This window comes from Coptis chinensis, chromosome 3, assembly GCF_015680905.1.
Source record: "Coptis chinensis isolate HL-2020 chromosome 3, ASM1568090v1, whole genome shotgun sequence".
Classification (NCBI taxonomy): Eukaryota; Viridiplantae; Streptophyta; class Magnoliopsida; order Ranunculales; family Ranunculaceae; genus Coptis; species Coptis chinensis.
In genome coordinates, this window is record NC_141458.1 from 72,033,720 (window position 1) to 72,059,091 (window position 25,372).

General features: G+C 37.0%; 1 protein-coding gene and 2 long non-coding RNA genes across 3 annotated transcripts; all 3 read left to right on the top strand.

The window, feature by feature from the left end:
• Window positions 1-461: 461 nt before the first annotated feature.
• On the top strand, window positions 462-917 carry LOC147510683 (uncharacterized). The gene is made up of 3 exons (XR_015216848.1): window positions 462-495; window positions 605-697; window positions 797-917. It is a non-coding gene; the product is annotated as an uncharacterized LOC147510683 (long non-coding RNA).
• Window positions 918-5,806: 4,889 nt separating this feature from the next.
• Window positions 5,807-7,954, top strand: LOC147510684 (uncharacterized). The gene is made up of 9 exons (XM_086598219.1): window positions 5,807-5,835; window positions 5,916-5,996; window positions 6,078-6,134; window positions 6,228-6,512; window positions 6,589-6,672; window positions 7,111-7,322; window positions 7,407-7,568; window positions 7,664-7,768; window positions 7,855-7,954. The coding sequence occupies exons 2-9, from the start codon at window positions 5,919-5,921 to the stop codon at window positions 7,952-7,954; spliced, it is 1,083 nt and encodes a 360-aa protein (XP_086454345.1). The 5' UTR covers window positions 5,807-5,835; window positions 5,916-5,918.
• A 297-nt stretch (window positions 7,955-8,251) lies between these two features.
• LOC147510685 (uncharacterized) lies at window positions 8,252-13,156 on the top strand. Its single transcript, XR_015216849.1, has 3 exons — window positions 8,252-8,280; window positions 10,783-10,847; window positions 12,925-13,156. It is a non-coding gene; the product is annotated as an uncharacterized LOC147510685 (long non-coding RNA).
• The last annotated feature ends 12,216 nt before the right edge of the window (window positions 13,157-25,372 follow it).

The window sequence follows — 25,372 nt, forward strand, 5'->3', positions numbered from 1 at the left end:
GCATGCCTTGTCTCATAAGTGGGATGGCATAATAATTATTGTTGAATTTAATGGAAAAGGTAAGCCTATAGGTCAAAGGTGCACAACCCCTTTTCGGTTGGGAAGGTGCTTTCATGAGCCCCTAATTCCTTTAAGTGCTTTTCAAACATGGAAAAAGCACCCGAGGAGCTTCTAAATCTTTTTGTGGGTCGGCATTCTGGTAAATATATCTTGTATAATTCCTTTTTTTTGGTTTGTTTCTTATCATGCTTGTATCTTGATTTTTTTTTTGTTTGTTCATTACTCAGATTAGATTCAATATAGATGTTAAGTATAGGAAGGCAGTTTTGAAATCAATTGGAGTTCGTTGGAGGACCTTCAAGAATATGCTTACTTAAGAAGTTTATCTTCCCTTTTAAAGATGATCAAGATGTTTACAAATCCACTTTAAAAATATAAGATAAGGAAACCCGACCGCATGCATTTGTGAAATCGAGATTAACGGGAGAGTTCCAGGTATATCATAAATTTTATTAGAATAGAATTTTCAGTAAATTGGTTGTGTTTATTCATACGTACTTGTGAAATATATATACTAAGAATGCATGTAAACCATTTTTGAAAGGAGAGAAGCAAATTACAATCAGCACGAAGGAAAATGAATAAGTATAACCACCGAATCAGCAGGCTTGGATATGCTGGCCTAGAAGATAAATTGGTAAGTACTTGCACAAATCTTTTAAATATCAATTTATATATTGAACGTAACATATACTCTACAAATAATTGGACTTCCTATTTATATGTTTTATAATAGAAAGAAGAGTTGGGAGAATCTTTTGATGAGGATGATAGAGCTAATTTGTGGCTTTTAGCTCGTCAAGACAAGAATGGTGGATATTATGATGATGATACGAGGGAAGTGGCAGAAAAAATTGTAAGTTGTTTATATCCTTTTATAGATATTTGAGTATATGTACTTATGTGTAATGTGTAGTAATATTATTAGATATAGCAAACATGTAGTAGGTTGTGTGCTGCTATAGCAAACAAAGAGTTTTCTGCTAGCCCCTTTAGGAAGTAAAGTTTTTCCAGACGAAGCCCTCCACCAGCCCCACTTGACCATCAACCACTACTACAAAAAAGGACATAGATAGCATACAAAGCTTCAAATGGTGCCATACCAATAGTTGCTTGATAACTATTGTTGTAGGCAAACTCAGCTAAGGGTAAATGGTCCTCCCAACCACCCTTAAAGTCGAGAATACATGCTCTCAACATATCTTCGAAAGTATCCGTTCACTCTCACCGGTCCGCGGTCTATGGATGAAAAGCCGACTTAAATCTAAAGTGGTGCCCAACGCTTTACGAAAGCTCTTCCAAAACCTTGAAGTAAACCGCTATCTCTCATTTAAAACAATAGATACCGGTACCCCATGCAAGTTTAACTATCTCCCGAATATAAAGCCTACACAAGTCATCTATACTATTAGTCTTCCCAGACGCTAGAAACCCCGTCCGCAAATCAATCTTAGAAAACCATTTGGCTCCCTCAACAAGTCAAACAAGTCATCTATTCTAGGCAAAGGATACCTATTACTTAATAGTAACTTTGTTCAACTCACGAAAATCAATACATAACCGGTTTAACCATCTTTCTTCTTAACAAACAAAACCGGTGCACCCTAAGGAGATATACTACGTTGTATAAAACCCTGTTTCAACAAGTCTTGGATTTGGGCCTTCAACTCTCTCAACTCGGTAGGTGCCATACGATAAGGAGTTCGAGCAATAGGAGTAGTACGGGACTAGATCAATACAAAAATCAATCTCCCTAGAAGGGGCAAACCCGAATGTCTCGAAAGACATCCAAGAACTCAGCCACCACGGAATATGTCAACCGGTGGCACTCCAACACCATGCTCTCCATCCTCCAAAAGCTAAAAAGCATCTACTAAATCATTACCTTTAATGTTGTAATGACCACCGGCTCTCGGCCCGTGGAGCTCAATACTCGATCTTCATGTAGCAGCCTAACTTCACATGATAACTTGAAAGCCAGTCCATACCCAATATCACATCAAAGTCATACATGCATAATACAATCAAGTCAATAGGTAATTCTAGATCATCCATATCGACCAACACCGCCTACAAACTCGGTCAAGTATAGTAGTCTCACCTAACGGGTTATAACCTCTAAAGGCAATACTAGCATATCGGGAACAATAGCCAACCCAAGCATGAAAGTATGTGATATAAACGAATGAGAAGCACCGAATCGAAAAGTATTCGGCATGTCTACGATGGATTAAAAATATACCTTCTATTATCGCCCGTTTGCTCGTTATCTCTAGATAAAACTGCAAAAGCTCGTCCTTGTTGAGCTACTTGTTGCATCGGTATGGCAGGAATCGGCCCCCGGGTGCTAAGGCATACGCTTGTCCCTGTCGGTTGGCTCAATAGCCCGTCCGGTTGACCACCTCCGTACTCCACCGTGGAATCCTCGCCGCCTATATCCGTTTCCTCTGCCCATTCTCGCCTATTTCCATTCTCGTCTATGCCCATTCTCGTCCATGTTTACTTCGGGCAAGACTTTGGGTTTCTTGCAGTCCCTAGCAACATGGCCCTGGTCTCCACAATTATAGCAATGACCATAGAATGGCGGCCCTCCCTCCAGATAGCAAGTAGCGAGCGATGAGACGATGATGATGCTCCCTGTTTTTTTCGCTTTTCCGATGGTGTTGTCCTTGATGGTACCGCTGAACTTGCTTTCCTTTGTCACCACCCTCATATTTATTAGTGTCTATAGTTGTTGGATGATCTATATGATCTTGTTCCAAAATTCTAGCGGTGTCAATAACCTCACGAAGTTTTTTGTGTTCGCGAGTTTTCACAAGTGGCCTCAAGTAATCGGCTAAACCCTCCTCAAATTGTCGGCTTTTTTCTGGCTTCATCTAGATAGACCCGATTAGCGAAGTCGCGGATAATCGGTGAAACTGAGTTTCATACTCAAACACCGTCATCATACCCCTGTCTCAAAGCCATAAACTCTCTAGTCTTTGCCGATCTAAGGCTTTGTGGAAAATATCAGAATCAAATCTTTGGCGAAATTACGTCCGTGTGAGTAAAAGATGCTCATCAGCTCTCGCTCACCGATTTCCACCCGGATAGAAGCATCACCTCTTAAGCATACAGTGGCCAACCTCGCTTTTGTATTCCGGTGTACCCCATAAACGGAGAAAAGGGTTTCCATATCTTCTTTCCAATTCTCGGCCTCACTTGGATCGGTTGTACCACCAAACTTAGGTGGATCCATCTTAAGAAACCTCTCAACCTGTTTACTCCAATCCTCCGGGTCAGGTCTTCTTAGTGCTACATCTCCCCGCGCACAACGGAACTACCTGCACAACCGAACCGCCCTGCCCCGGTTGACTCCCGGTTTCCAACCTAGTCACTCTGCGGATGTCCGGGTTAACCGTTTGATTAAATGCGCTCTAAAAGTCTAGTCATATTAGCGAGTGACTCAGCTATAGTAGGTGGTGGTGGTGGGATAGGATTGCCTCTCTACCAATACCGAAGTCCCGGTCCTACCACCCGACCTTGAACCCCAAGAAGACGCCTTCCCCTAGCAGCCATACCGAATTAAAAGTTTAAAAGGAAAATTAGTACTTAAGGCCCAAAGGTGGGAACTTCATAAATATTTCCAAAGTCCATGTCAACTATATATATCAAATCTAAAAGCTACCGTCCTCACTCAACTATAAGTTTCAGTTTAAGACATTATTTTAATCGCCTCTAGGACACTTGAACCTAGGGCTCTGATTCCAAATTTGTAACGCCCTAGAATCCATATAGCTATCAGCCGGCCGGTCTGACAATCCGGATTTCTTGGAGCAAATGCAGAACAGTCAAATCAACATGACACTTGCATTTACAAAGGTAGAATCAAAATCCTTAGCTTCATTAGGTCAAATAGATCTACGATTGGAGGAAATTAAATGTTGTTTACAACCAATAACTGAATAAATAAGGTTTAAGACTTAATGAGTCCTCTACTTATTACAACTTGAAAGAATTAAGATTCTAAGAACCAAATTTAACTAATACGCTTACTCGTCACCAGATTAAGGCCGTTCACCAAAAATATATAAAACAAGGAGTGAGCTACGCGCCCAACAAGTGAAGTCTACAAACTTCCATTGTATAAAATATAGGAGATCATCTCAAATGTATACATAACACCAAATAAAGACGCATACACATATAAGTAGGATTATCTAACATTAATGAAGGATATACCAACGTACTAAACAAATACCTTGCATCTGAAAGTTGTGTACATAGTATTGACAGTAAGACTAAGGGAGAAATCAACTCATAACCAAATAAGCTTGCAACAACAATACGTTCGTGTATATAATACACATGTATTGTACAATAGCCGCACATGGTAAACTGAGTAGTGTCATCCCCAATTCTAGTCTACTACCAAGAGTATAAGGTATAATATGGGTTAATACAATATATGCACTGTCATATAAAACAAGGATAGTTTATCAACAGTAAACAAGTAATACACCACTTATTTATCTGACATGGGAAATCATTGAAAGGAACAAGATTCTCATATATAGCATGACATAAATTCTACAATAGTATTCAGTAGAATTAAAACATGTGATACCCATTTATTAGAACAATAATGTTATACAATATTGATCATACTACCCATTCTCAATAATCGATCCTATTCTAGAAACAAAAGAGGGTTATAGATATCACTTGCCGGAATAAAAGATGAACTAAAACAATATTACTCTTCCCTTAGAAATGAATCAAGACACTAATTTCCTCTTTTCACCCACCAGTGATCTTTACTTATTTGTTTTGAAAGAATAATGAATAGAGTCCAAAGTATTCTTCTTTGTTTCTTTTATCCTTTGTAACTAACTCCTTTTTTCTCTCACAAACTATCCCACAAGACAACACTCTTAACTAGTTTTCAAATACCAAGTCAAACCACTTCTCATGTTTAGCAACTATGCAAACTTAAGTCCACTCCTAACTCATGGGCCAAATTTAATATAGCCCAAACCAGTAAATAAGCTCATACATACTTTATTTAGTGTCATACAAACAGTGAATACTTAGAATATAGTATAAAATTATATGGGTATTACATCGATAGAGTATAAGACCCCCTTAAGTTTCTTTTTATGTTCGATTGTCACTTTAATTAAGTAAAAGTTCAACCGACGCGGCTGGGACCAACTAAAAAAAGAAGAGGCTAATGGGAAATTAGTAAACCCAAGGAAGCGATGATGTTCTTGCGAAGGCACTAGGGACTCCGAACATTGTGGAAGGGTAAGAGCAGGAGGTAAGTATGTCACTCCAACAACTTACTTCAATATCCGAAGAAGGGGTCAAGGCACATAGAGCGTAGATGGAATCCAGGATCCGTGAAGAAAGAAGATGAGAACAAGGCGTTAAAGGAAAGAGTGAGACAGTTAGAGGCATTAGGTATTATACAAGGAATTACCACCAACGTGCGTAACTAGAGAAAGTTGCTTCTAACAGTTCTAAAATGAGGGAAGAAAGCTTAATGTCAAGCCCATTGGGTGACCAACTATCTAATGGTGCTAACAACAAGACAAATTATGAATGTCTTAACATTGAACTTGAAGCAAATGTGAGAAAGAAGTGCAAACAGGTAAATTTTTATGCTTGTGATTATATAATGCAAATAGGTAATTATATTTAATAACTCAAACTATCCAATGCGTAGACAAAGAGCAGTGCTAAATCAAAAGTTTAATTGAGGCAATCTCAAAACCTAAATATGGAAAGGAGCAGGTATATGTTACTTAATGTTTAAACCGTAAATGTTATTTTATGTATATAATTGTTCAATTTTACTTTTATTTTTTTGTTAGGCTATGGGCTTGAAAAACAAGAGTGTTGTTAAAACCAAATGCAAAGTGGCGGTCGTGAAACCTACTCTAGGAAATGAGCAGGTACTTGTTATTTTAGTGTAAACTACAATAAATAGTTGTACTATCAATATTAGTGTATGATTTTCATTGTGTGTTTATTAGGCTATGGGCTCAAAATGTGATGTGGCAATCCCAAAACCTAAATCAGGAAATGTGACGGTAAATGTTGTGTAATTTCTATAGTGAGTTATCATGGTATTCTAGGATATTTGAACTTATCATTATTGTTATATTTGTCATTGATATTAAAAGTGTAAGCTGGCTTTGGAGTCAAAAGACAATGTTGTTGCTGATGCTAGTCTCATTGAGGGGTTAGGACTAGACGAGAAGATCCATAACGTTACATTGGGGGAAGGATATGTACGTGTTCATATTATACGTGCAATTTCAGCAACTGCCATTTTGCCAAGACCAATTCTTGATGATGATGTTACCACCACTCGCGGAGGAGCGGTTGGTTACATTGTGGCTTGGCCTCGTGAATTTGTGCTACTTTGCGATAATGCAATATCAAAACCTAAGTCGGGAAATGAGCAGGTACTTGATGTTAACATGTTTACTAAAGGTTATACACTCACCATATTATTAAAAACATTATTATTATGCTTGTTAGGCTATTCGTTCGAAGGACAATAACAAGGTTCTTGAAGCCAAAAAGGACATGCCAATCTCTAAGTCTAAATCAGGAAATACGAAGGTAAACTCTGTGTAATGTCCATAATTAGTGACTATAGTACCCTATTGTCTCCAAACTTACTATTATCGCTATGTTTGTCGAGTTTCCAATGTGTAAGTTAATTTTGGAGTCAAAAGGCAATGTTGTTGCCGATGCTAGTCTAATTGAGGGGTTAGGAGCAGATGAAATGATAAATGATGTTAGATTGGGGAAGGTTTTGTGCGTGTTCAAATTGTATGCGTGCAATTTTGCAACCGCCATTTTGCCAAGACCGATTTTGATGATGACATTACCATCGTTGGAGGTGCGGTTGGGTACCATGTGGCTTTGGCCTCGTGACTTTGTCTTTGCTTGAAAATATGGTAAAACATTTAACACTTTTTACATATATCTATAACTATTTATTCTTTTTTTTCCTATAACTATTTATTCTTATTATGAGTTGTTTTTTTTTGTTAGACTGATGAAGTTGAATGTGATGAGTTCGATGAATGTACGCTGAAAGAGTTTGGGGTTTTGGTGGGAAGTGTAATGAAAGGAAATCACATAAGTCAAATGGACACTAGGGTTTTTGAGCGTGAGTTGCAATTTTTTATCGCCAAAGATGAGATCATGGATGTTTGTCAACCTAAGAATTTGTTGAATGCCAATTGCATTATTGCTTATATCAGGTGTGTCAAATATTTTTGATTGATGGGTTGTTTGATTACTCCTCTTCGATGTGTAGATGTACTAATGTTTACTTTCCCTTTTAGATATTTGTTTGAGAAATATGAAAGTTCTCAACAAAGGTTTGGATTTTGCTATCCCGCTGATTTCAGCCGTTATGCTGATAAGAAAGAGATGAGCCGTTTTGTCTTGAATAGATTACAGGCAAGACAAAGAGACCAAGTTATTTTCCTTCCTTACAACCCAGGGTAAACATGTTGGCTATGTTAATTAAGATCTGTTGGATCTCATTAATTTTGTTTTATATTATTTTGTGATGCTATTGTTCTATATATGATTTTAGGAATCATTGGGTCTTGGTAATGATTGACGTAAGTGCAAAAGAAGTATATTATCTTGATTCAATTGGACGTGAACCGAATATAAACCTAAAAGTGATGGTGAACACGTGAGTTGATTTTTACTTTTACTTTTAATTTTTGTATGATACGTACATATGCCTACATCTTTTAACATATTGAAATTCTTCTTTAGTGGGATCAAAACACTAGCATTGGGTGAAGGAAAGAGAGTGGAACCAAAATGGGCGTGTCCGGTAAATAAGCATTACTTGAATATACAATGTAAATTATAGTCCATTATCGATCGAATGTTGATCAACAATTTTTGATGTTGGTGTGTAGTGCCCTAAACAACCGGAGATTTTGAATGTGGATATTACGTCATGCGGTTCATGAGACACTTTATGAAGAACCCTAATCAATCACTTAAAACAAAGGTTAATAGTTGTTATTTCTCATACTAATTGCAAGTATATAAAAAGAACAGAGATGATTGTAATTTCTTTGTTGACTTATGTAGCTAATGGAGTTGGCTAACACTAGGACATATGCAAGCGGACCTTATTGAAATTGGATGCCGAGTTTATCGAAGTACATCGAGAAATTTATCTCGGCATAGGTATGTGCATGAAATCAATAAGTGAATGAAATGAGTATGCATAACGCTTTTGTGGGACACAGGAAGTTTGTATTAGGTTGTGGAATCATAAACCCGGTACCTTCTTATACAATTCCATGTTTTCTTGACTAATCAGGTTTACCTTCTTTGTACAGTTCCATGTTTTCTTGGTGAATGAGGTTCCCTCAGAATCTAATTCATTAGAAATTAGTCATCTAAGTACCCTCGATGCAGTAAAATGGGAGGAATAGTAGTTATTGTTCGGAGAGACCTTTTGTTTAGTTCTTGTATTTCATTTGTCAAAAGTTGGTCCTGCCGAGAATCAAAACCTTGTTAAGGTCTATACCTTTTCTCTGTAAGGAGATAATAAGAAGACTGAAGAGTAATTAGTGTTGGGATCTAGTATTTTGGACCTTCGCGACGCTTAACACCATGTAGAGTTATTTCCAACTGGTTCTCCGATTTTGTAACTCTTTGACACTCGCACCAGAAAGCTCTTCTCCCATCAATTTCTGTGATTTTCAGAATGGATGAATGTATGATTTTCTAGATATTGAGGCCGTTAAAGGCATATGAATAGTAATGTAATACAAATAATACCAGCTATTGCCTACCTTAAAATTACAATATTTAATCCATCAACTTGATTTCTAATGTGCTACTAGTTTGAAATTATTATATGTAAATTTTGCATGTTTGGGATGTATACAAGAGTATAGGCAGATGTGTATAGTGGGAGGTCTTATTTGTCCCTTACGTTTGGTTTTGCATGTTTTCGATGTTTCCAAGAGAATGGGCAGACATGAATATTGTGGAAGGTTGCATTTGTCCATACAGTAGAGCTTTCAAATTTTTAGCTTGATTCTGTGTGTTACTGATTTGCTGTTTATATAGTCTGCAACTCTGCATGTTTTGGATGTATTCAGGATCATGTGAATGCGTATATTATGTGAAACCATAAATGCAAAGGCAATAATATTTTACATAAACTATGTCATAGGTTAGGAGAGTGAGTCCACTACAGATCTAAATCAATCTTTTTTCAAGATAAATTTCATATTTGCTCAAATGTTATAGCAACTGAAGTTTTTTCTTAAGCAACAAGGGTAAATGGTCCCTTTCTCTCTACAAATAAGAACCACTGGTTTTATGTCTTAACTATATCTTATTTTAGGTCATTTGAACAGGGTCATGTTTTTGGTGGCTTATGCCTTAATTGTTAGATACGTTTTGTTAAGCGAGGATTCAAATTTCTAGTATCACTTGAATAAGCAAGCAAGCAAAGAAGGGAGAGAAAGAAAGAGAGGAGTTATTGAGTAGAAGGAAAAGGAGAGATTTGAGTTTGGGCAAAGAAATGAGAGTGTGAAGAAGAAAAACGAGATAGTCGGATGAACATGTGACAACTGGACACCCCTAGAGGCCGAAAACATTCGGCTCCGCGACTTGATTAAATCCATGTATAATGACTAAGATATTTCATGGGAATATCATTTGAGTTTGAAATGGGTTAGCCCCGCCATCTGAATTGATTGACCTGAATTACAACTAACCGACTGAATTTCCTGAATCTAGTATTGGGATCTATTTCACTATTGAAAATAATTCACTCTGGTTTTTGTTGCTTAGTTTTAAATTATTTGTCTGTTTAAGATTGGATGGACATAATACTGATGTATCATTTTGGATGGATCGGGTTTCGGGTTTAGTGAAACCTTGAATATTTGGATATTGTTCTTTTTTTAATATGCTTTCGGTGTGATGAAACAAGGTGGCAATAAAGGGCATTGTTATAAGGGAATCCTGGTTTGAGGCCATTCAACCACTTCAAGCAATTGGTTTTCAAATCCTTCTGGGGCACTTAATCTCGAAGGATGGTTATTATGCATCCTACGGTTTACAAACCCTCAATGTCACCCCAGATTAGTTACTATTTTAATTCAGATTTTCAAGGTTTTGTAGAATTTGAGTTTAATTAGCATTTTAGGTCTTTTAGGCTATTACTATTTTTGGATTATTTTAATTATGAATTTCAGTTTCTATTTTGATTAGAATTGGTTTTAGGTTAGATTTCTATTTTGAAAATTGTGTTAGATTATAAAATGAGGTGTAGGCCTTAGGCCAAGTTAGAGTTGATGAATACTAAAAGTTTGTGTGTTTAGAGAAAGGTTTCTATGTTTGAGAATCAGGTCTCAAAGTCAGATCTTTGTACTTACGTGTGCATCGATGAAAGAGTCACCTATAAGCCTGTCCCATCCAACATGAACTGTTATCCGAAAATCCAAAATCCTCTTACCAAACAGAAAAGTTGGCTGTATTATAATATTAGAGAAAAAGAGTCGTGTCATGATTTTGACCACTCATTGAACCAGTGATTTTCTGCCTCTCATCCTCTCGTCAATTGTATGGTAGCTTGAAACCTTGAGTTGGATCCAAACACCATTCTGGAAATTTAATGAGCAATTTAGAACTGAATTTGTTTTCCTCTCTTGTTGAATGAATCAGGAAAGTTGAAGAGCGTTTATGTTCCACGCCCAGATGGAAAGCAGAAGGGTCTACCTATTGGAAGGGTGGGTAATAAATTGTTATTGCTAATCTGTCTTACAAGTTACAAGATTCTCATGTCCTTGTTTTTCCTAAGAACGTTGTTTTATGATCTATTGTTAATTGATATAATCCTGGATGATTACGATCATGAAGGAAAGTGTCGTGTTGGTCACACCAAATGGCCAAATATTGTAATGCTCGGACCTTAGACTCGAGGAATATACTTGTGTAAAGGAAGGTATTGATTGGCTTACATATTTTACTGTGGAGATTCTGTTGGATCATGAATCTATAGCATAGAGGATGAATGATTACTTTAAGTGTGAGCTAAGGTCAAGACCATGTGGAATTCCATCCTCAGACTTTAATGTTTGCCACGACACTATTTCATTACCAGAGTATGAATTATTTTCACACTATTTCATTACCTACACACTATTCTTTGTACCATACCGCTGATGTTATGGCAATTATTTTATATGGTTGTGTAAGTTCTTCCTCCATGTCCTGGGGTAGCCAAGCAAGAGAATTGTACTGGAAATTACAGACTTGTCAGAGGGCCTGAGAGACTCAGAGAAAACATCAAGAAGAACATGGCAGAGCTCTTTAACTTTGGTTGATCTAGGCCGGGAGGGCAGACCCTACGTCAATATCTTTTTGATTCGTGCTCTTCCATGTTATATTGATCATTGAACCTGAACAGATAGTGCTGGATTTATTTTTACATTCATTTTTTTAATGCCTTAGAACTCTGTGATTGTGGGTACTTGAAAGTCCGAAACATAAGGAGTGTTTATCTTTCTTCAATTCTCAGAGCCCATACAAAAATATTTGTATCAATGTTAGCCTATCTAACAAATCACAGAACCCATTTTGATTAATCGGTATTGATTGCGCCAATGAGTTGTTTGGATCGGGGAGAAGGAAGGGTTAGAAAAGGCCTCCATTTTCATGATGATGACGGAATGGACTCGAGAGCGAGAATCTCAAAAGCAAAGGTAGCTGCAGAGTCGGTAAGAGATAAATGCCGAGATGGAAGTTCAGACCCTAAAGGATGCCCTTGCAAAATTAGAAGCGAAAAGGAGTGAAGGGCTTAACGATTGGGTGAACAAGGCTTAAGAGCGGTGAAACAGTTCGATCCATTGGACTCTTAGCAGGAGGGAGATGGCCACTATGGGTAATGCATCTAGTTCTTGTCCATTTTCCTTGCTTTGCTTCCTTTCCGTCCTTCTTTCCCAGTGAGTGTAATAAGGCCTGTAAGCTTCTTGTTTTCACTTGCTAGTCTTAGATTGAACCATTCTCATTGCCTCTATCCCTATGAGTGAGTCATCCTTTCTTCTAATGCTTCCGATTGGAAATTCCTTACTCTATCTCTTCTAGTATCGGGTCGTATTTCACTAAAAAAGAGTTACTGCCTCCAGTTAGGTTTTTTTTTCCTTCTTACGGTTAGTTCATCTTTGATATGTCCTTGAGTCCAATGAGGCTAAAAAGTTAGAAGTCTTAGACTCCAAGAGCAAGTGGTCTAACCCGAACTACTAGTAACGAGATTTGCCTGCAATATGAGTAAGGGGAATGGAACTCTTGTTTGAGAACTTTAGCTACGGACTTAGGTTAGCTAGCTCAGCTTCTCCTATGGCTATTTGGATTAAGGAAGTAGGGTAATGCACAGACAAAGAGGCCTAATCTAATAATGGTGAGTCGAATCAGGCGCGGCAGCCGTTCCAAGGCTTTTATGCCACCTAAAGGCCTAAGATAAGAGAATGAGGTTCATGTTTAAGTATCCTCCGGGTTTTGCCTATATTCTTTGCTTTAGCGATTGAGTTCCCTTTTTCGAGTGGTAGCACCTATACCTTTTAGTGCTTCGGCTAGTTAGTACATATCAGATATATCCTACAGTGGTGTACGTTATTTGGGGCTTAACCAATATGATTCTCTGTCATATATAGTTGATTGTATCTCTTTCATTTAGTAGTTATTGACTTAGTGTGCTAACACATTGTTTGTGTATTTTTTTAATACTGTGTAGAAGTTGTTATATGATTATATTTTTAGTTTACTTATTAAACAAACTAACACATTCTTCTTCATATTGTTTTTTAGGTTATAAGTGAGATAGCACGGTAGCTCAATTAAGTTTGTTTGAGATGGATCGGTTGATTAGCAATTTGTTGGATGGGTTATGTAAATTACATTGTTGTTGGATTATGAGACTTGATTTTGAATCAAGTGCTTAAGTTATTTAATTTTTTTCTCCGTGAATAAATCATGTAATATGAACAAGTTCTTGGAATGATTTATGTTAGTAATAAAAGTATGATTCTTGTTTCCGTAATGGACTCTAGCTGTCAAGTGTCTGAATGTATTGGTGGTGTCGGAATGTATTGGTTTATAGGAATTTTCAGATTTACAGGAAAAAAAAAGAAAAAAAGAAAAAAGAGGAGTTATGGCGCCTTCCAAAGAACCGTCGTAGGTGTGGCATACCAATTCTTGACAGTTTTAGTGTTAATTTCTTGACGCTTTTGTTTTCGGGATGACACTTAAATAAAAACAGTCATAAATGAAGGTTTATTTTTTGACACTTTTTCTAATAAATTATGACGGTTAAGTAAAACATGTCATGCAAAAAGGATCCATTATGACGTTTATAAATGAGTTTTGTCATATTAAATTCGAAGCTTTGATGTCGACTTCTCTAGAACCGTCATCAAAATTATGACGCTTTTGGTTAACTTTTATGACGGGCTCTATAATGACGGTAGTTTTTTTAATGAAAAAATGTCATTAAACCTGTTTCATGACGGCTAAAAGCCGTCATCACAAGTCATTTTTTTAGTAGTGAGATTTAAACCCCTAGTAAAATTTGGAAGTAGAATTTTTAGACTTAGCATGTGAGACTTGAGCTTTATACCCATTCTTTGGAGAGTTCTTCTTAAAAAATCCGAAGTCTTAGTGACTCAACATCTTTCAGTTCTTTATGTTGTTGTAATATAGTCTCATTATTTGTTGATTTCATTAATCACTTAAGTGGTATCAAACTGGGAGATAGCCATTAGGTCTTGTAGTCTATTCAAAACAGAGTATCATCATCTTGATAAGTCAAGTAGTGAACCCATTCGGCCTTTATCCCACCTAGTAGGACCATCATGTTAAACCCTTTTGAGCCTAACAATAAGCCATTTTCTTTCATAAAACCTTTTACCCTTTACCCAACTCCAAACAAGGAGTATAGCCAAAATCTTTATCAGTCATACCCATATGTTTCTGAGAATACGAGGGGCACAAAGAGGAAGAAATACCACAAAAGGAAGATTACAAGGAAATACCAGAGAGATACAATGAAGACCATCATTCTGTTCTAAGTGAAAGAAGCTAGTGGAAAACAAGCATATCCAGTACTAATCAAGGATATACCACTGAGCTAAAAAAAAAATTTGAACAGAATGGATGGAAAAGCTAAGACAAAGGAAGAATTTTCTCTGCAATACAGAATTTGAAGAAATCTTCCAAAGAAAGAAGTAAAACCCTTAGTGTTTTCAAAAACAACCTTAGAATCCTTTTTACCTTTCCTTCATAAACCAATATCCAAGCCAAGTTACAACCCATGACTTATCACTACAGTATGGTACGAAGTCTAGAATAGGTGAGAGGATGCTAAAGTGCAGGACCCGACACTTCATATGTGATTGACATTCTTTCTATGAGACTACTGTCATCTAGAAGTTCGTTTTTCAAGGTAGTATGTAAGATGTTCATATTCATTATTCTTTTCCCCACATACATGAGGTAAAATAGTATACCATCTTCTGAGATATTCTTTTCTGAGAGTATGACCCGTGAGGATTGAAAGTCGAGATTATATGTCTAATGGTAAACTAGGGATTCCATTTCTTGGATAGGAGAGTATAAGAGATTGACTAAGTACACACATAAGCCTTGATTAAGAATTTTGTCAATTTTTACTATCTCCCATCATAATCTATAAGTCTTTGCAGCAATGGAGACCGTCTGTTTTAGTAAGCACTAAGCGGGTAAGGAATTTCTCTCTCTGAAAAATACTATCATTCTTGAACATGCTATTGATTGATTTTGTGGGTATATCACCTAAAAACCCTCACGAGACTATAACTCGTCCTTTTTGGAAAACTTAAAGGTTTAAAGCCTTATTGCATATGGTAAATGCAATCGCGATACCTGCGAAAATGAGTTAGGATTTTATTTTTGTTATTAGGATGTGATTTTGATCACTTATCTATTTTTTATCTTATTTGCTAAGAGACTAGCAAAAGGCTAGTTGGGAGTTGTGATAAGTGCTCAAAAAGTGCAATTTAACTCTTGATTATGCCTCTTGTTTAGCCATCTTAGTGGACTAATAGTGTTTGTAAGTTATGTTTTATGATTTTACAGGTGAAAGAGAGGGTTTTGTGGAATATTAGAGTAAAAAGGGGTAAAATGGAGCAATTCAGAGCATTAAGGATCACATGGGAAGCTCGTGGACAATCATGGAGAAGGCCAAGGAATTGGAGCTATTAAAGATGCAACTTGGACCTATTTTAAAGCCTATTTGGAAGCCCAAGGCCAAAGGATTCGTTGCTTAGACCAAAGCCCGCAAAAGAGGATAGAAGGATAGAGCAAAAGAGACAAAATAGACCTCTGCGTCTAGGACGCATGGATCGCGCGTCCAAACGCATTGCTCGCTTCTGAGATGTATGGATCGTGCGTCCAAACACATGAAATGACACTGTAGCCAATTCCTTCTCAGTTTTGGAGACGAAGTTAGACTCTGAAAGAAGTCTATTTGTATTAGGAAACAAATTGAGGTTTAGAATGCTTCTAGAACTCATTGTAACCCCTATAAATAGAGGACCTAAGTGCCTCATGTAATTTGCCAATTCAGTTATATTCTTGTCTCCAGAACTTGAGGCAGAGAGAGATTAATAATAAAAGACTCGGTTATAACTAGCCTAGTCTTAATAAATTAGTCTTTTCTAGTCTTATGTTCTTCGACTCCTCTTCTTCTCGTTCTTCATGTTCTTCCTTCTTTATGGAAGGCTAATCTTCTCCTTCAAGGGATGAGATGAAGCCGATGCTTAAGGTTTAATGATTCTTCTGGTTCATGGTGTTCTTCAATCAAGTTAGTTCTTTATGTTTTTAGTTATTAGTTCCATTGCCCACACCAGGGGATGGAAGTATAGAATAGGGTTTATGTTTTACAATATTAATATCATGCTAGTGTTTTTTACTTTTCTTCTAGTAGTATAATTCTTTAGAGTTAGGAAAGTATTCTTTGCGTTGCCTTAGAAGGGGTAGCTCAGGGAGTGGCTGCCTAGGGGAAGTATTCTTTGTATTTGCCTTAAGTGGTGATTCATTGAATGGCCGCCCTATTAGGAAGTACTCTTTGATGTTGCACTCGGTAATACATTGAATGGCTGCCCGAGCTTACATAAAAGGAAAGAAGATATTAATAGCATAAACATAGGAACAACCTTAAGTAGAGTTAATTGTTAACGATGTTTCATCCAATAGGGCATCGACACTCGCTCGATTGCCTAATTGTAGTCTACTTATAAGAACAACCATGAAGTAGAAGGTCATAGATTAAAAGTATTTGTGGATTCTAATCTCTTGAATTCTCTCTCTTATAAATTTCCAACAGTTTAGTTAATTTAGTTTAGTTTAGCATTAGAATCTAAAATCTCTACAATCATAGTTTTTAATTCCTTAAACCCCCCTTTCCAGTCCTGTCCTTCACATAACATACACTTACAAGTGGAACGATGCCCTACTCATCCTTTACTTATTGAGGGATAATTAGGTTTTAATACGCTTCTATTTTGTTCAACGATCATCATCCATCTACATCATCTATCTATATCATCCACATCCCATATACCATCTACACACACAAAAAGAGGCAAGGTCAAGGCCCAACCCTAATTTCTACTTATGGTCCCTGTTGTAGCCTATAAATAGAAACCCTTCTCTCCTGGCCATTTTTACTATTCATCTGGATTGAAAAGAGAGACAAGAAAAGATAGATCCAAAAAGCGGTTCTAGCTTTGTGAGAAAGAAGGGGGTTAGTAGATCGTTGCCCACACAACGTCCAATCTATTGAAAGGAATACAACAGAAGATCAAGAGGTGGTTGCTGATTTCATAGCTATTGGATTCTCAAAGTTATCTTAGCTGATTCCAAAGGTAAATTTCTAACCAAACCGTGACACCCCTTATTCCACTACGCGTGGGTATTTCGCGGTTCGTAGTAAATCATTCGGCGAAACCATAACGGTTCCTACAGACACAAGGGAGAAGTAAATTCCGATTAGGGAAATCACATATCCACTTACTTAATCACCATACCATATCCTAAGCGAGAATTTAGGCCCTTTTTGGATCGATATAGCCAGAAATTCACACATATATGAAATTTATTATCCGCTAGTCACCCCACTGAGCCTTTCATTAGCCTTTTCACAAACCAAAAATCCATTACCCAATAAAACAAAATAAAAATAAAATAAAATCAGCTTACTTATCTAGATAAGTCTGAGAAATAGGATGAGTGAAGAAAATAGAAGAGAAAAATATGTGTAAACAAAAATTAGTTAGTTACTTTAGAAAAGAAAAAGAAAAGAAGTTTTCATTCAAAGAAAATAAAATAAAATATAAATATAAATATAAATAAAATAAAAACTCCAAAAATAAAATAAAATGAGTCAAAAAGCCAAAATAAAAAGGCTAAGGATGGAAACAAAATATAGAAGCAAAAGAACAAGGTTTTCTCTAGTTACATAATATGAAGACCCTATTTTCTCCGGACTTGTCTTTTGAATATTCATTTCCTTCCTTCTTTAACCAACACATCACGGTATCACCAAATAAAAGACCTCTAGCTCAATTAGGGAAAAGGGTGGTGTGATAGTAAGTGGTAGATATGTTTGATCGACCTCAGCTTCCTTGGATTGTCATTGAGATTGTGAGGAATTGTGTGCCCACTGCACACTAGAGTTAGCAAACTTGAGTGAAAAAATCAGAGTGTTATGTGTTTTGACACATTTCTTGTGAGAACCTACTTAGGCATGCTACCCAAAAGTTTCAGAAACGGACCTGCCATTGCATTTCATATCATAGTTCATTGTATAGTTGTTTATATTAAGATGATTTGATTATTATGCATGTATTAGTTTAAGTTTTTGAATGATCATTCTTGTTTAAATACTAAGTGAGATGTATAGATTCTGAGATAAAACTAGGGAACAATTACTTTTATTTCTTAGCCGTTGTAGTATAAATGAAGTTTGTGAGTACTTTCTCTAGAAAACTCTCACGAGGCTATAACTCGTCCACTAGGGAATTCTTAGTGGTTTAAGGCCTTATTGCATATGGTCAATGCAGTCACACTCAGCGAAACGAGACTAGTTAAAAATACATTTTTGGCCACTTATTTTAATTTCACATATTTGCTTGAGAACAAGCAAAATGTTGTTTGGGGGTGGTTTGATAAAAGCCCAAAACTGTAGTTTAAACCCTTTAATAGTATTTCTATTTAGCCAATTATGTTATTAATAATATAGGTTTTGAGTATTTCAGGCTTCGGAGTTGAATAAATATAAATTTGTTACTAATTAGGCGTTAAAAGGAGCTAAAGTGATTGCTATGAAAGTTCTATGAAGAAAGCCCAAGTTTCATGGAGAAAAAGCCCTTAAAAAGCCCAAGTCAAAATTGTTAAGTGAAAGTCAAACCGGATTAGAAAGCTGAAGAAAAGTCAATAGAACTTCAAAAGGCGATATCTTTGGGCTCAGACCTCGGATTTGGCCTTTTGAAGTTATGTTGACTTTTCTTCAGTTTTCAAAACTTTAACTGTTACGAAAAGGCATAATTTTCTACTTCTTCACATCAAAGGCAGCAACTTCACAATCTAAGACAAACGACCTTACGGAGGATTTTTTAAAACTTTTAACTGATTTTACCACGTCTTGAAACTTTATTGTATTTCATTCACCATTCCGACTATATATCTCAACAGAACCATCTTCCATGTAGTGTATCTAAGCACGTTCTCTGTCGTACTTATATTCACATGAGAATTAGAACTTATCAAGAATCTCGGAGACCCCTTTAGTTGGTTTGGCTAGCACAGATTCAATAGGGACACCTGGAGTAAACTTACATGACTCGAGAGCTTCAACACACCACTTTCTAGAAGAGCAGGAATGATTCTATCAAAGTCAGGAAATTCTGAAAGTACACCTTTTTACAATCTGCACCCTGTTCAAGAGAAGACTTACGAAGTTGTGAAGGAAGTCGATTTTCAGAATAAAACATTTGCTTGCCCTAAAGCCACTAAGACAGTTTGCTCCCCTAAGTCGATTCCAAGCTTTAGCATAAGTAGATCGAATTATATACTGTGGTTCACAATCAGTACCAGCTTTAAGAAGTCGCTCTATATGGCTTTTTTCTTTACTTTACTATCTTTCCCAGATTCATCCATTGGCAATGGTGCGAAATGTATTCAAACTTTGACAACATACAGTTAATGGAGCAGGCTTGTAATTGAATAACTTGAGATGTGATGAACAACTTGTTGTTGTAATCTGCCTTTCTCGCCATTTTTGAGCTCTTCTTTAATGTGCTTCTCTAAAATCCTGTAAGTTTCAGCTACTACCTTGATAAGAGAAGGCTCACAGATACCAAGCTCCACACAGGAAAAAAAGAAGTGGAAATCTTGCTACTCGAAAGGTAAACAACAACAGTCAGATCACTTTCGTCGTGGTAGCAATGACAGTCCGAAAAATCGTTACAAAGAATTTCAGACATCTTTGTTCGACTTGATTTATTATCATATACCAAATCGAAAACCGGGCAAGAAACAAAAATGGGACTGATTCTCCCTCCTTCCGAAAGTAGCAGAATTAGGATTGAAATCTGCACAGTTTCTCTCCAACTGAATGATACTTTGTTCAATATTGAGTGAATGAAGTTCATTTTAAGAAGGCCTTGGAGTGGTGGAATCTTTAGGTTTCTGGTTGTCTACGTAAATAAATTAACATCCTCCACAACTACTTCCTGTTCTTCGAAAGGGTAGTTCAGACTTTCCACCACAACTTTTAACTATTTTGAACTTTCCACAACTTTTAACTATTTTTAGTTCGAAAATTCTCTCTTGGAGGGAATTGCCCATTTTTGGCAAAGCCTGACCGATGCCCTCCGGCGGGTAAAAGTCGTTGACTCTCAGTCGAAAGTAACATGGAAAATATGGGAAGCAAAAACCCAGTAGAATTTCAAGCTGCTCAAGTGGTGGTGGCAGATCAGGTAGCTCTGCAACCACAACACCCTAGCTCCTCTAGAGAAAGATCTTGGAGCTCGCTTTTTAGCACAAGTACAGGGCCGGCCCTGAAAATTGAGGGGCCCAAGGCGAGTTTTTTAAAATGGGCCTATATTATTGAGAAAAAAACAAGTTTTTTTACACGAGGGGACATGGGCCAATGTTTGAGTTAATTTGGATCGCACATAATTTATTGAACAACCTTGAGTCATTTACATCAACAGTGGGTATAAAATTATACTTGGGGCCCAAAATTTAACCAACAAGTTGGGGACCTAGGCGGACGCCCTAGTTGGATCGAGCCGCCCTGCACAAGTAAGAACAGTAGACTCGACCTAATCTTAAAAAAGTTTATCCCAAGTTTATCAACAACATTGCAGAAGTCCCTCTTGAGATAATAGAGGAAGGGGTAAATTTTTGGAAAGATTATGTTGTCGGTTTCTTTGTCTAAAAAGAGATTATCATATCCTTTTGTTAAGGAGGATGTGAACAAGCAATGGAAATTAAAGGGTGGATTCGACATGATGGTCGACAAAGGTCTATTTTATTTCAAATTCTTCAATGAAGATGATAAACAATTGGTGATAGACCATGGCCCCCTTTTCCTAGCAGGTAGGATATTTGTAGTGAGAGCTTGGTCTGCTGCTGTAGAAAATCATAGAAGCAGGTTCACTGCCTTACCCATTTGGGTCAAGATGGATCTATCAAAGCAGCTCTGGACCAAAAACAGGATAGATTTTGTATCGATCATACTAGGTGAGCCTATATGCATGGATGAGACAACTTCAAACCGACGATAATCACTTACGCACGCAGTATGCGTAGTGGTGGATACTAATTTCAGCTTTCCTACTCATATAACAGTGGATCTAAGTGAGGAAATATAGTTGATATTGGTCTTGATTATGATTGGATACCAGAGCAGTGTACTACTTGTAAGATATTTGGACATTCTGATGCCAAATGTCACAAGAACAAAGCTAAGGCAGTAGAAATACAGCCCACTCAAGCATTTAAACCAGCAAAACCTCATCAGAAAACACAATAGCAGAGGTGGACTCCAAAGAAAATGGTTCAGCAAGGCCAAACTAGTTGCCCGAGAGATGACACTGGTGCTCCGATTGCTAACGGGCACAGTGAAGATTCACCAGTTCTTGTAACAGATGACCCCCAATCTTTGAATAACATCTCTTCCAGGACAGCAAGGGAACCCATAGAAGAGAGACATAAAATTGGCTAGAGACAAGAAGTAGAAGAGAGACCACTAGAACCAGTTGAAGAAATACTTAGAGAGTCACAAATAGTTGTGCATGAGGAAGTACGGGCAGCAAACAGGTTTGAGTTTTTAAGCTCCAATGATGATGACACAATGCAAGATGCAGAGGAGACACACTTGAACAACATGGAACTAATTCCATACATGGGGAACACATGCAAGGACATTGACGTGCATCAGGATGATACTTTCGAGGAAGTTCGAACTGACTTTAATCCTCAAGAAATGGTGCCGTATATCATAGAAGGTGAAGACGATTTGCCAGTAGAAGAACTTGAGGAGAGAAACATTTTCAGTATCAAAAGGGGGCATTTCTAGTAGGAGCAGGGCTACAGTGCAAGTGAAGAAGAATTCGAAAAGGAATACTTTTCAGACCACATTCCAGGCACTGATGGAGAACAAGAAACATTAATGGCTGGCATGATTGCAACTCCACCTGTGAAAGGTTCTTGTGTTAAGACAAAGAAGCTCTCTGAACTAACTGATTTGAACATCGGAAATCAGAAAGCTAAAAAGAAGCGAACCAAAGGGGCAGGTAAGAATAACTCCTAATCTTTTTATGACGATGATGAATAAAATTGCAGCATGGAATGTAAGGGGACTTACTTTACCTTCCAAAGCACATGAAGTAAATAAGATTAGGAAAGAGAATAATTTATGCCTTTTGGCCTCTTAGAAACTAAAGTAAAAAGGAGAATTTCGATTTCATTAGAAATATATGCTGCCCTGGATGGAAATTTCATGATAACTACAATAGTGATCCTAGTGGGAGGGTCTGGTTATGTTGGGACCCTTGTTTTTTGGATGTAGTAAAGCTAGCCGAGAGTAGGCAGTATATACATGTATATGTGAAAATCCTTTCTACAGACAATGTGTTTAAGCTCTCAGTCATCTATGCTAGCAATGATCCGAATGGAAGGAAGGTTATTTGGAACTCTCAGAAGTATGCAGAACACTTTTGCAAAACCATGGTGCATAATGGGGAATTTTAATAATGTTTTGTACACTAATGAAAGAGTGGGTTGTGGCGTTGTTCATCCAAAGAAAGTAGAAGACTTTATGGATTGTTTAGTCACTACAGGTTTAGCAGACATGAAATTTTTGGGGCTTTTCTACACATGGACAAACAATGCAGCAGGAATTCACAGAAAAATGTTGCAGATCGATAGAGTGCTTGTAAATGCTGCTTGGAACAATCTCTATATGACCGAAGCCATATTCTCTCCTCCTGGCATTTCAGATCACTCTCTCATGTTGGTAAGCTGGTATAATTCCAAGAAAGTGCATTTTCCTTTTAGATTTTGCAACATTTGGTTCATGCATCCTTCTTTCCATGAGTTGATTAAATCTATATGGGACAAGCAACACTATGGAACCCCAGTATACATTCTTTCTTCTAAGCTTACAGAATTGAAGAAGGCTCTTAAAGGATGGTCCAAATGCAAATTCTCACGATTTTATGACAGAGTTAAAGAAGCAAGGGAAGACATGTATAATTTATAGATACAGATTCAGGCAGATCCACACAACTCAACACTTGCACAGTTTGAAAACGGAGCAAGGGGAAGATACATAGAGCTTTCTAAGATGGAACAAGTGGATCTGAAATAGTTGACTGACTGTGACTGGTTGGAGTTCGGAGATAGATGCAATGCTTATTACTTTAATGTCATAAAAGAAAGAAAGGGCAGACACTGCATTATATTTGGTTAATTGTAAATGAACAAGGTGACAGACTCAGTGGTCCTTCTCAAGTCTCGGCAGAATTTCTGGCATACTATACACTTCTCCTGGGTCAACAAGACACTAATATAGCTGAAAAAATTGTTGGGATTACTTTAATCCTACATCTTTGACATGCTAATCTATTATTGATCAGAAAATGAATTAAAAGAAAAATGCCTTCAAAGCCGGAATTGGAGATTGACAATAAAGAGAAACTTTCCAAAGCTGAATCCAAATCACTTAGTCTTCAGCCTTCTAGTAGTATTTATCACACAACACACCACAATACACTTTTACTTTTCTCCTACTTTTAGTTGTACACTAATGGTCTCTTTCTCCAAAAAGTCGTTCTCTTTATATAGATAAACTTTGAGAATACGTAAAGTGTGTGTGTAGTGGGATCCACTTAGGATTCCAAGTCTTATCTTAAGAGGACAAGTCCTTGTCATACAAATACTTAAAACACTTTTAATATATATGTCTTTAATGTGGAAAGTGCCCATTCACAAATCCATATTTACAATAAGGCCTTAGAACCTGTCAAGAAAGTCCTTTCCTACCATTAATTATATCTAAGTCCCTCCACCTTACTTGTATTCACAATTAGACCATTGGGAATTTGTTTTTCCTGCCACACCCATGTCTAATTGATTGATGTGACATTTAACATCAATTGAGCATTAAGAAACTATTTCTTATACCGGTCGGGTTTGAGCTCAATTAGTTATGTCACAATTTCTTAATACATAACTCCATAGAGTGGTGGATCCTTTATTAAAATTTGTGATTCAAGACGTCCTACATTTATTACCCAAAATGTCAAGTCTAGTCTATGAATAGACATTACTTTTTAACGTCTCAAAGTAATAAATTTGAGACACAATGAATTTTCACAATTCCTCTCAAGTCTAGGGATTAATTGGTAGAGTGAGATTTGCACACTAACCTTAATAGCGAATTTATAGTGTGTTCTCACTTTGATCCCCTTAGTGTCAGTCATGTGACTACACCAATATACAAATTTAGAGTCATACTCAAATGATTGAGATATCATCATCTTATTATATAGCAGTTATGTATATTACAGTCTTATAAGTGAAGCATCCGACTTCACCCCTAACTGTGAGCATTCTAGGTAAATAGATACAATCAAATCTCCCGCACATGACTCTTCATATGCTTGATTGTTCTAATTCTATTACCTATGGAACTTATGGTTTCATCATATGATATTAGTTCACCCATATACATAATAATAATATTTGTGTATTTAATTATCATGTATAAATAATAAATATTCATTGGCTTTGTAAAGGCCAAATATCCCAATAGTTTTCTACCAACAGCTTGAAGTCACAGGCACCTTATCTCATGTACAACAAGATAACCTAATCGATGAGGAAGAAGAGATGAAAGAAGCTTTATTTGAACAAGCTGATAACAAGGCACCTGGACCTGATGGGTATAATGCTTTTTTCTTCAAAAAGTGTTGGAGTATTGTAGGAGCTAACTTCACAAAGGACATCAAGTATATGTTCTTACACTCCACTATTCCTAGATGCATAAATTCCACTTTTATTTGTCTAATTCCTAAAATGAAAAACCCTTCTACTGTATACGGAGAGTATAAACCTATTGCATGCACAAATGTAATCCATAAATACATAGCTAAGGTTATTACTAACAGACTAAAGCATGTTATACATGACTTGGTGGCTCCTAGCCAATCTGCTTTTGTCCTAGGAAGAACCATTCAAGACAATCTCTTACTTGCTCATCCCACGAGCTATTAAGAAGTTACTCACGACAACATGGTACTTCTAGATGTACTGTAAAAGTGGATCTTCATAAGGCTTTCAATTCTGTCAACTAGGAAGCTATCACCTACATGCTGGATAGATTGGGATTCCCAAGAGAGCTAAAGAACTGATTCTCATGTGTTGCATTACCCGGCCCTTACTACTCACTTATATTCAATGGAGAGCCCTTGGGCTTCTTTCCAAGGTAAAAGGGGGTTAAGGCAGGGTGACCCCATGTCACCATATCTTTTTGTATTGGTAATGGAGATTTTAAGTTTCTTACTCCAAAAAGGACTTAGAAACAAAGCTATTCAACGCAAGATCGATCCCTCATGCAAGAGAACTTAAGTCTCACATCTATGCTTTCTGGATGATATCTTAATCTTCATTAAATGAAAGGAGCGATCTATTCTTACTGCGAAAGCTA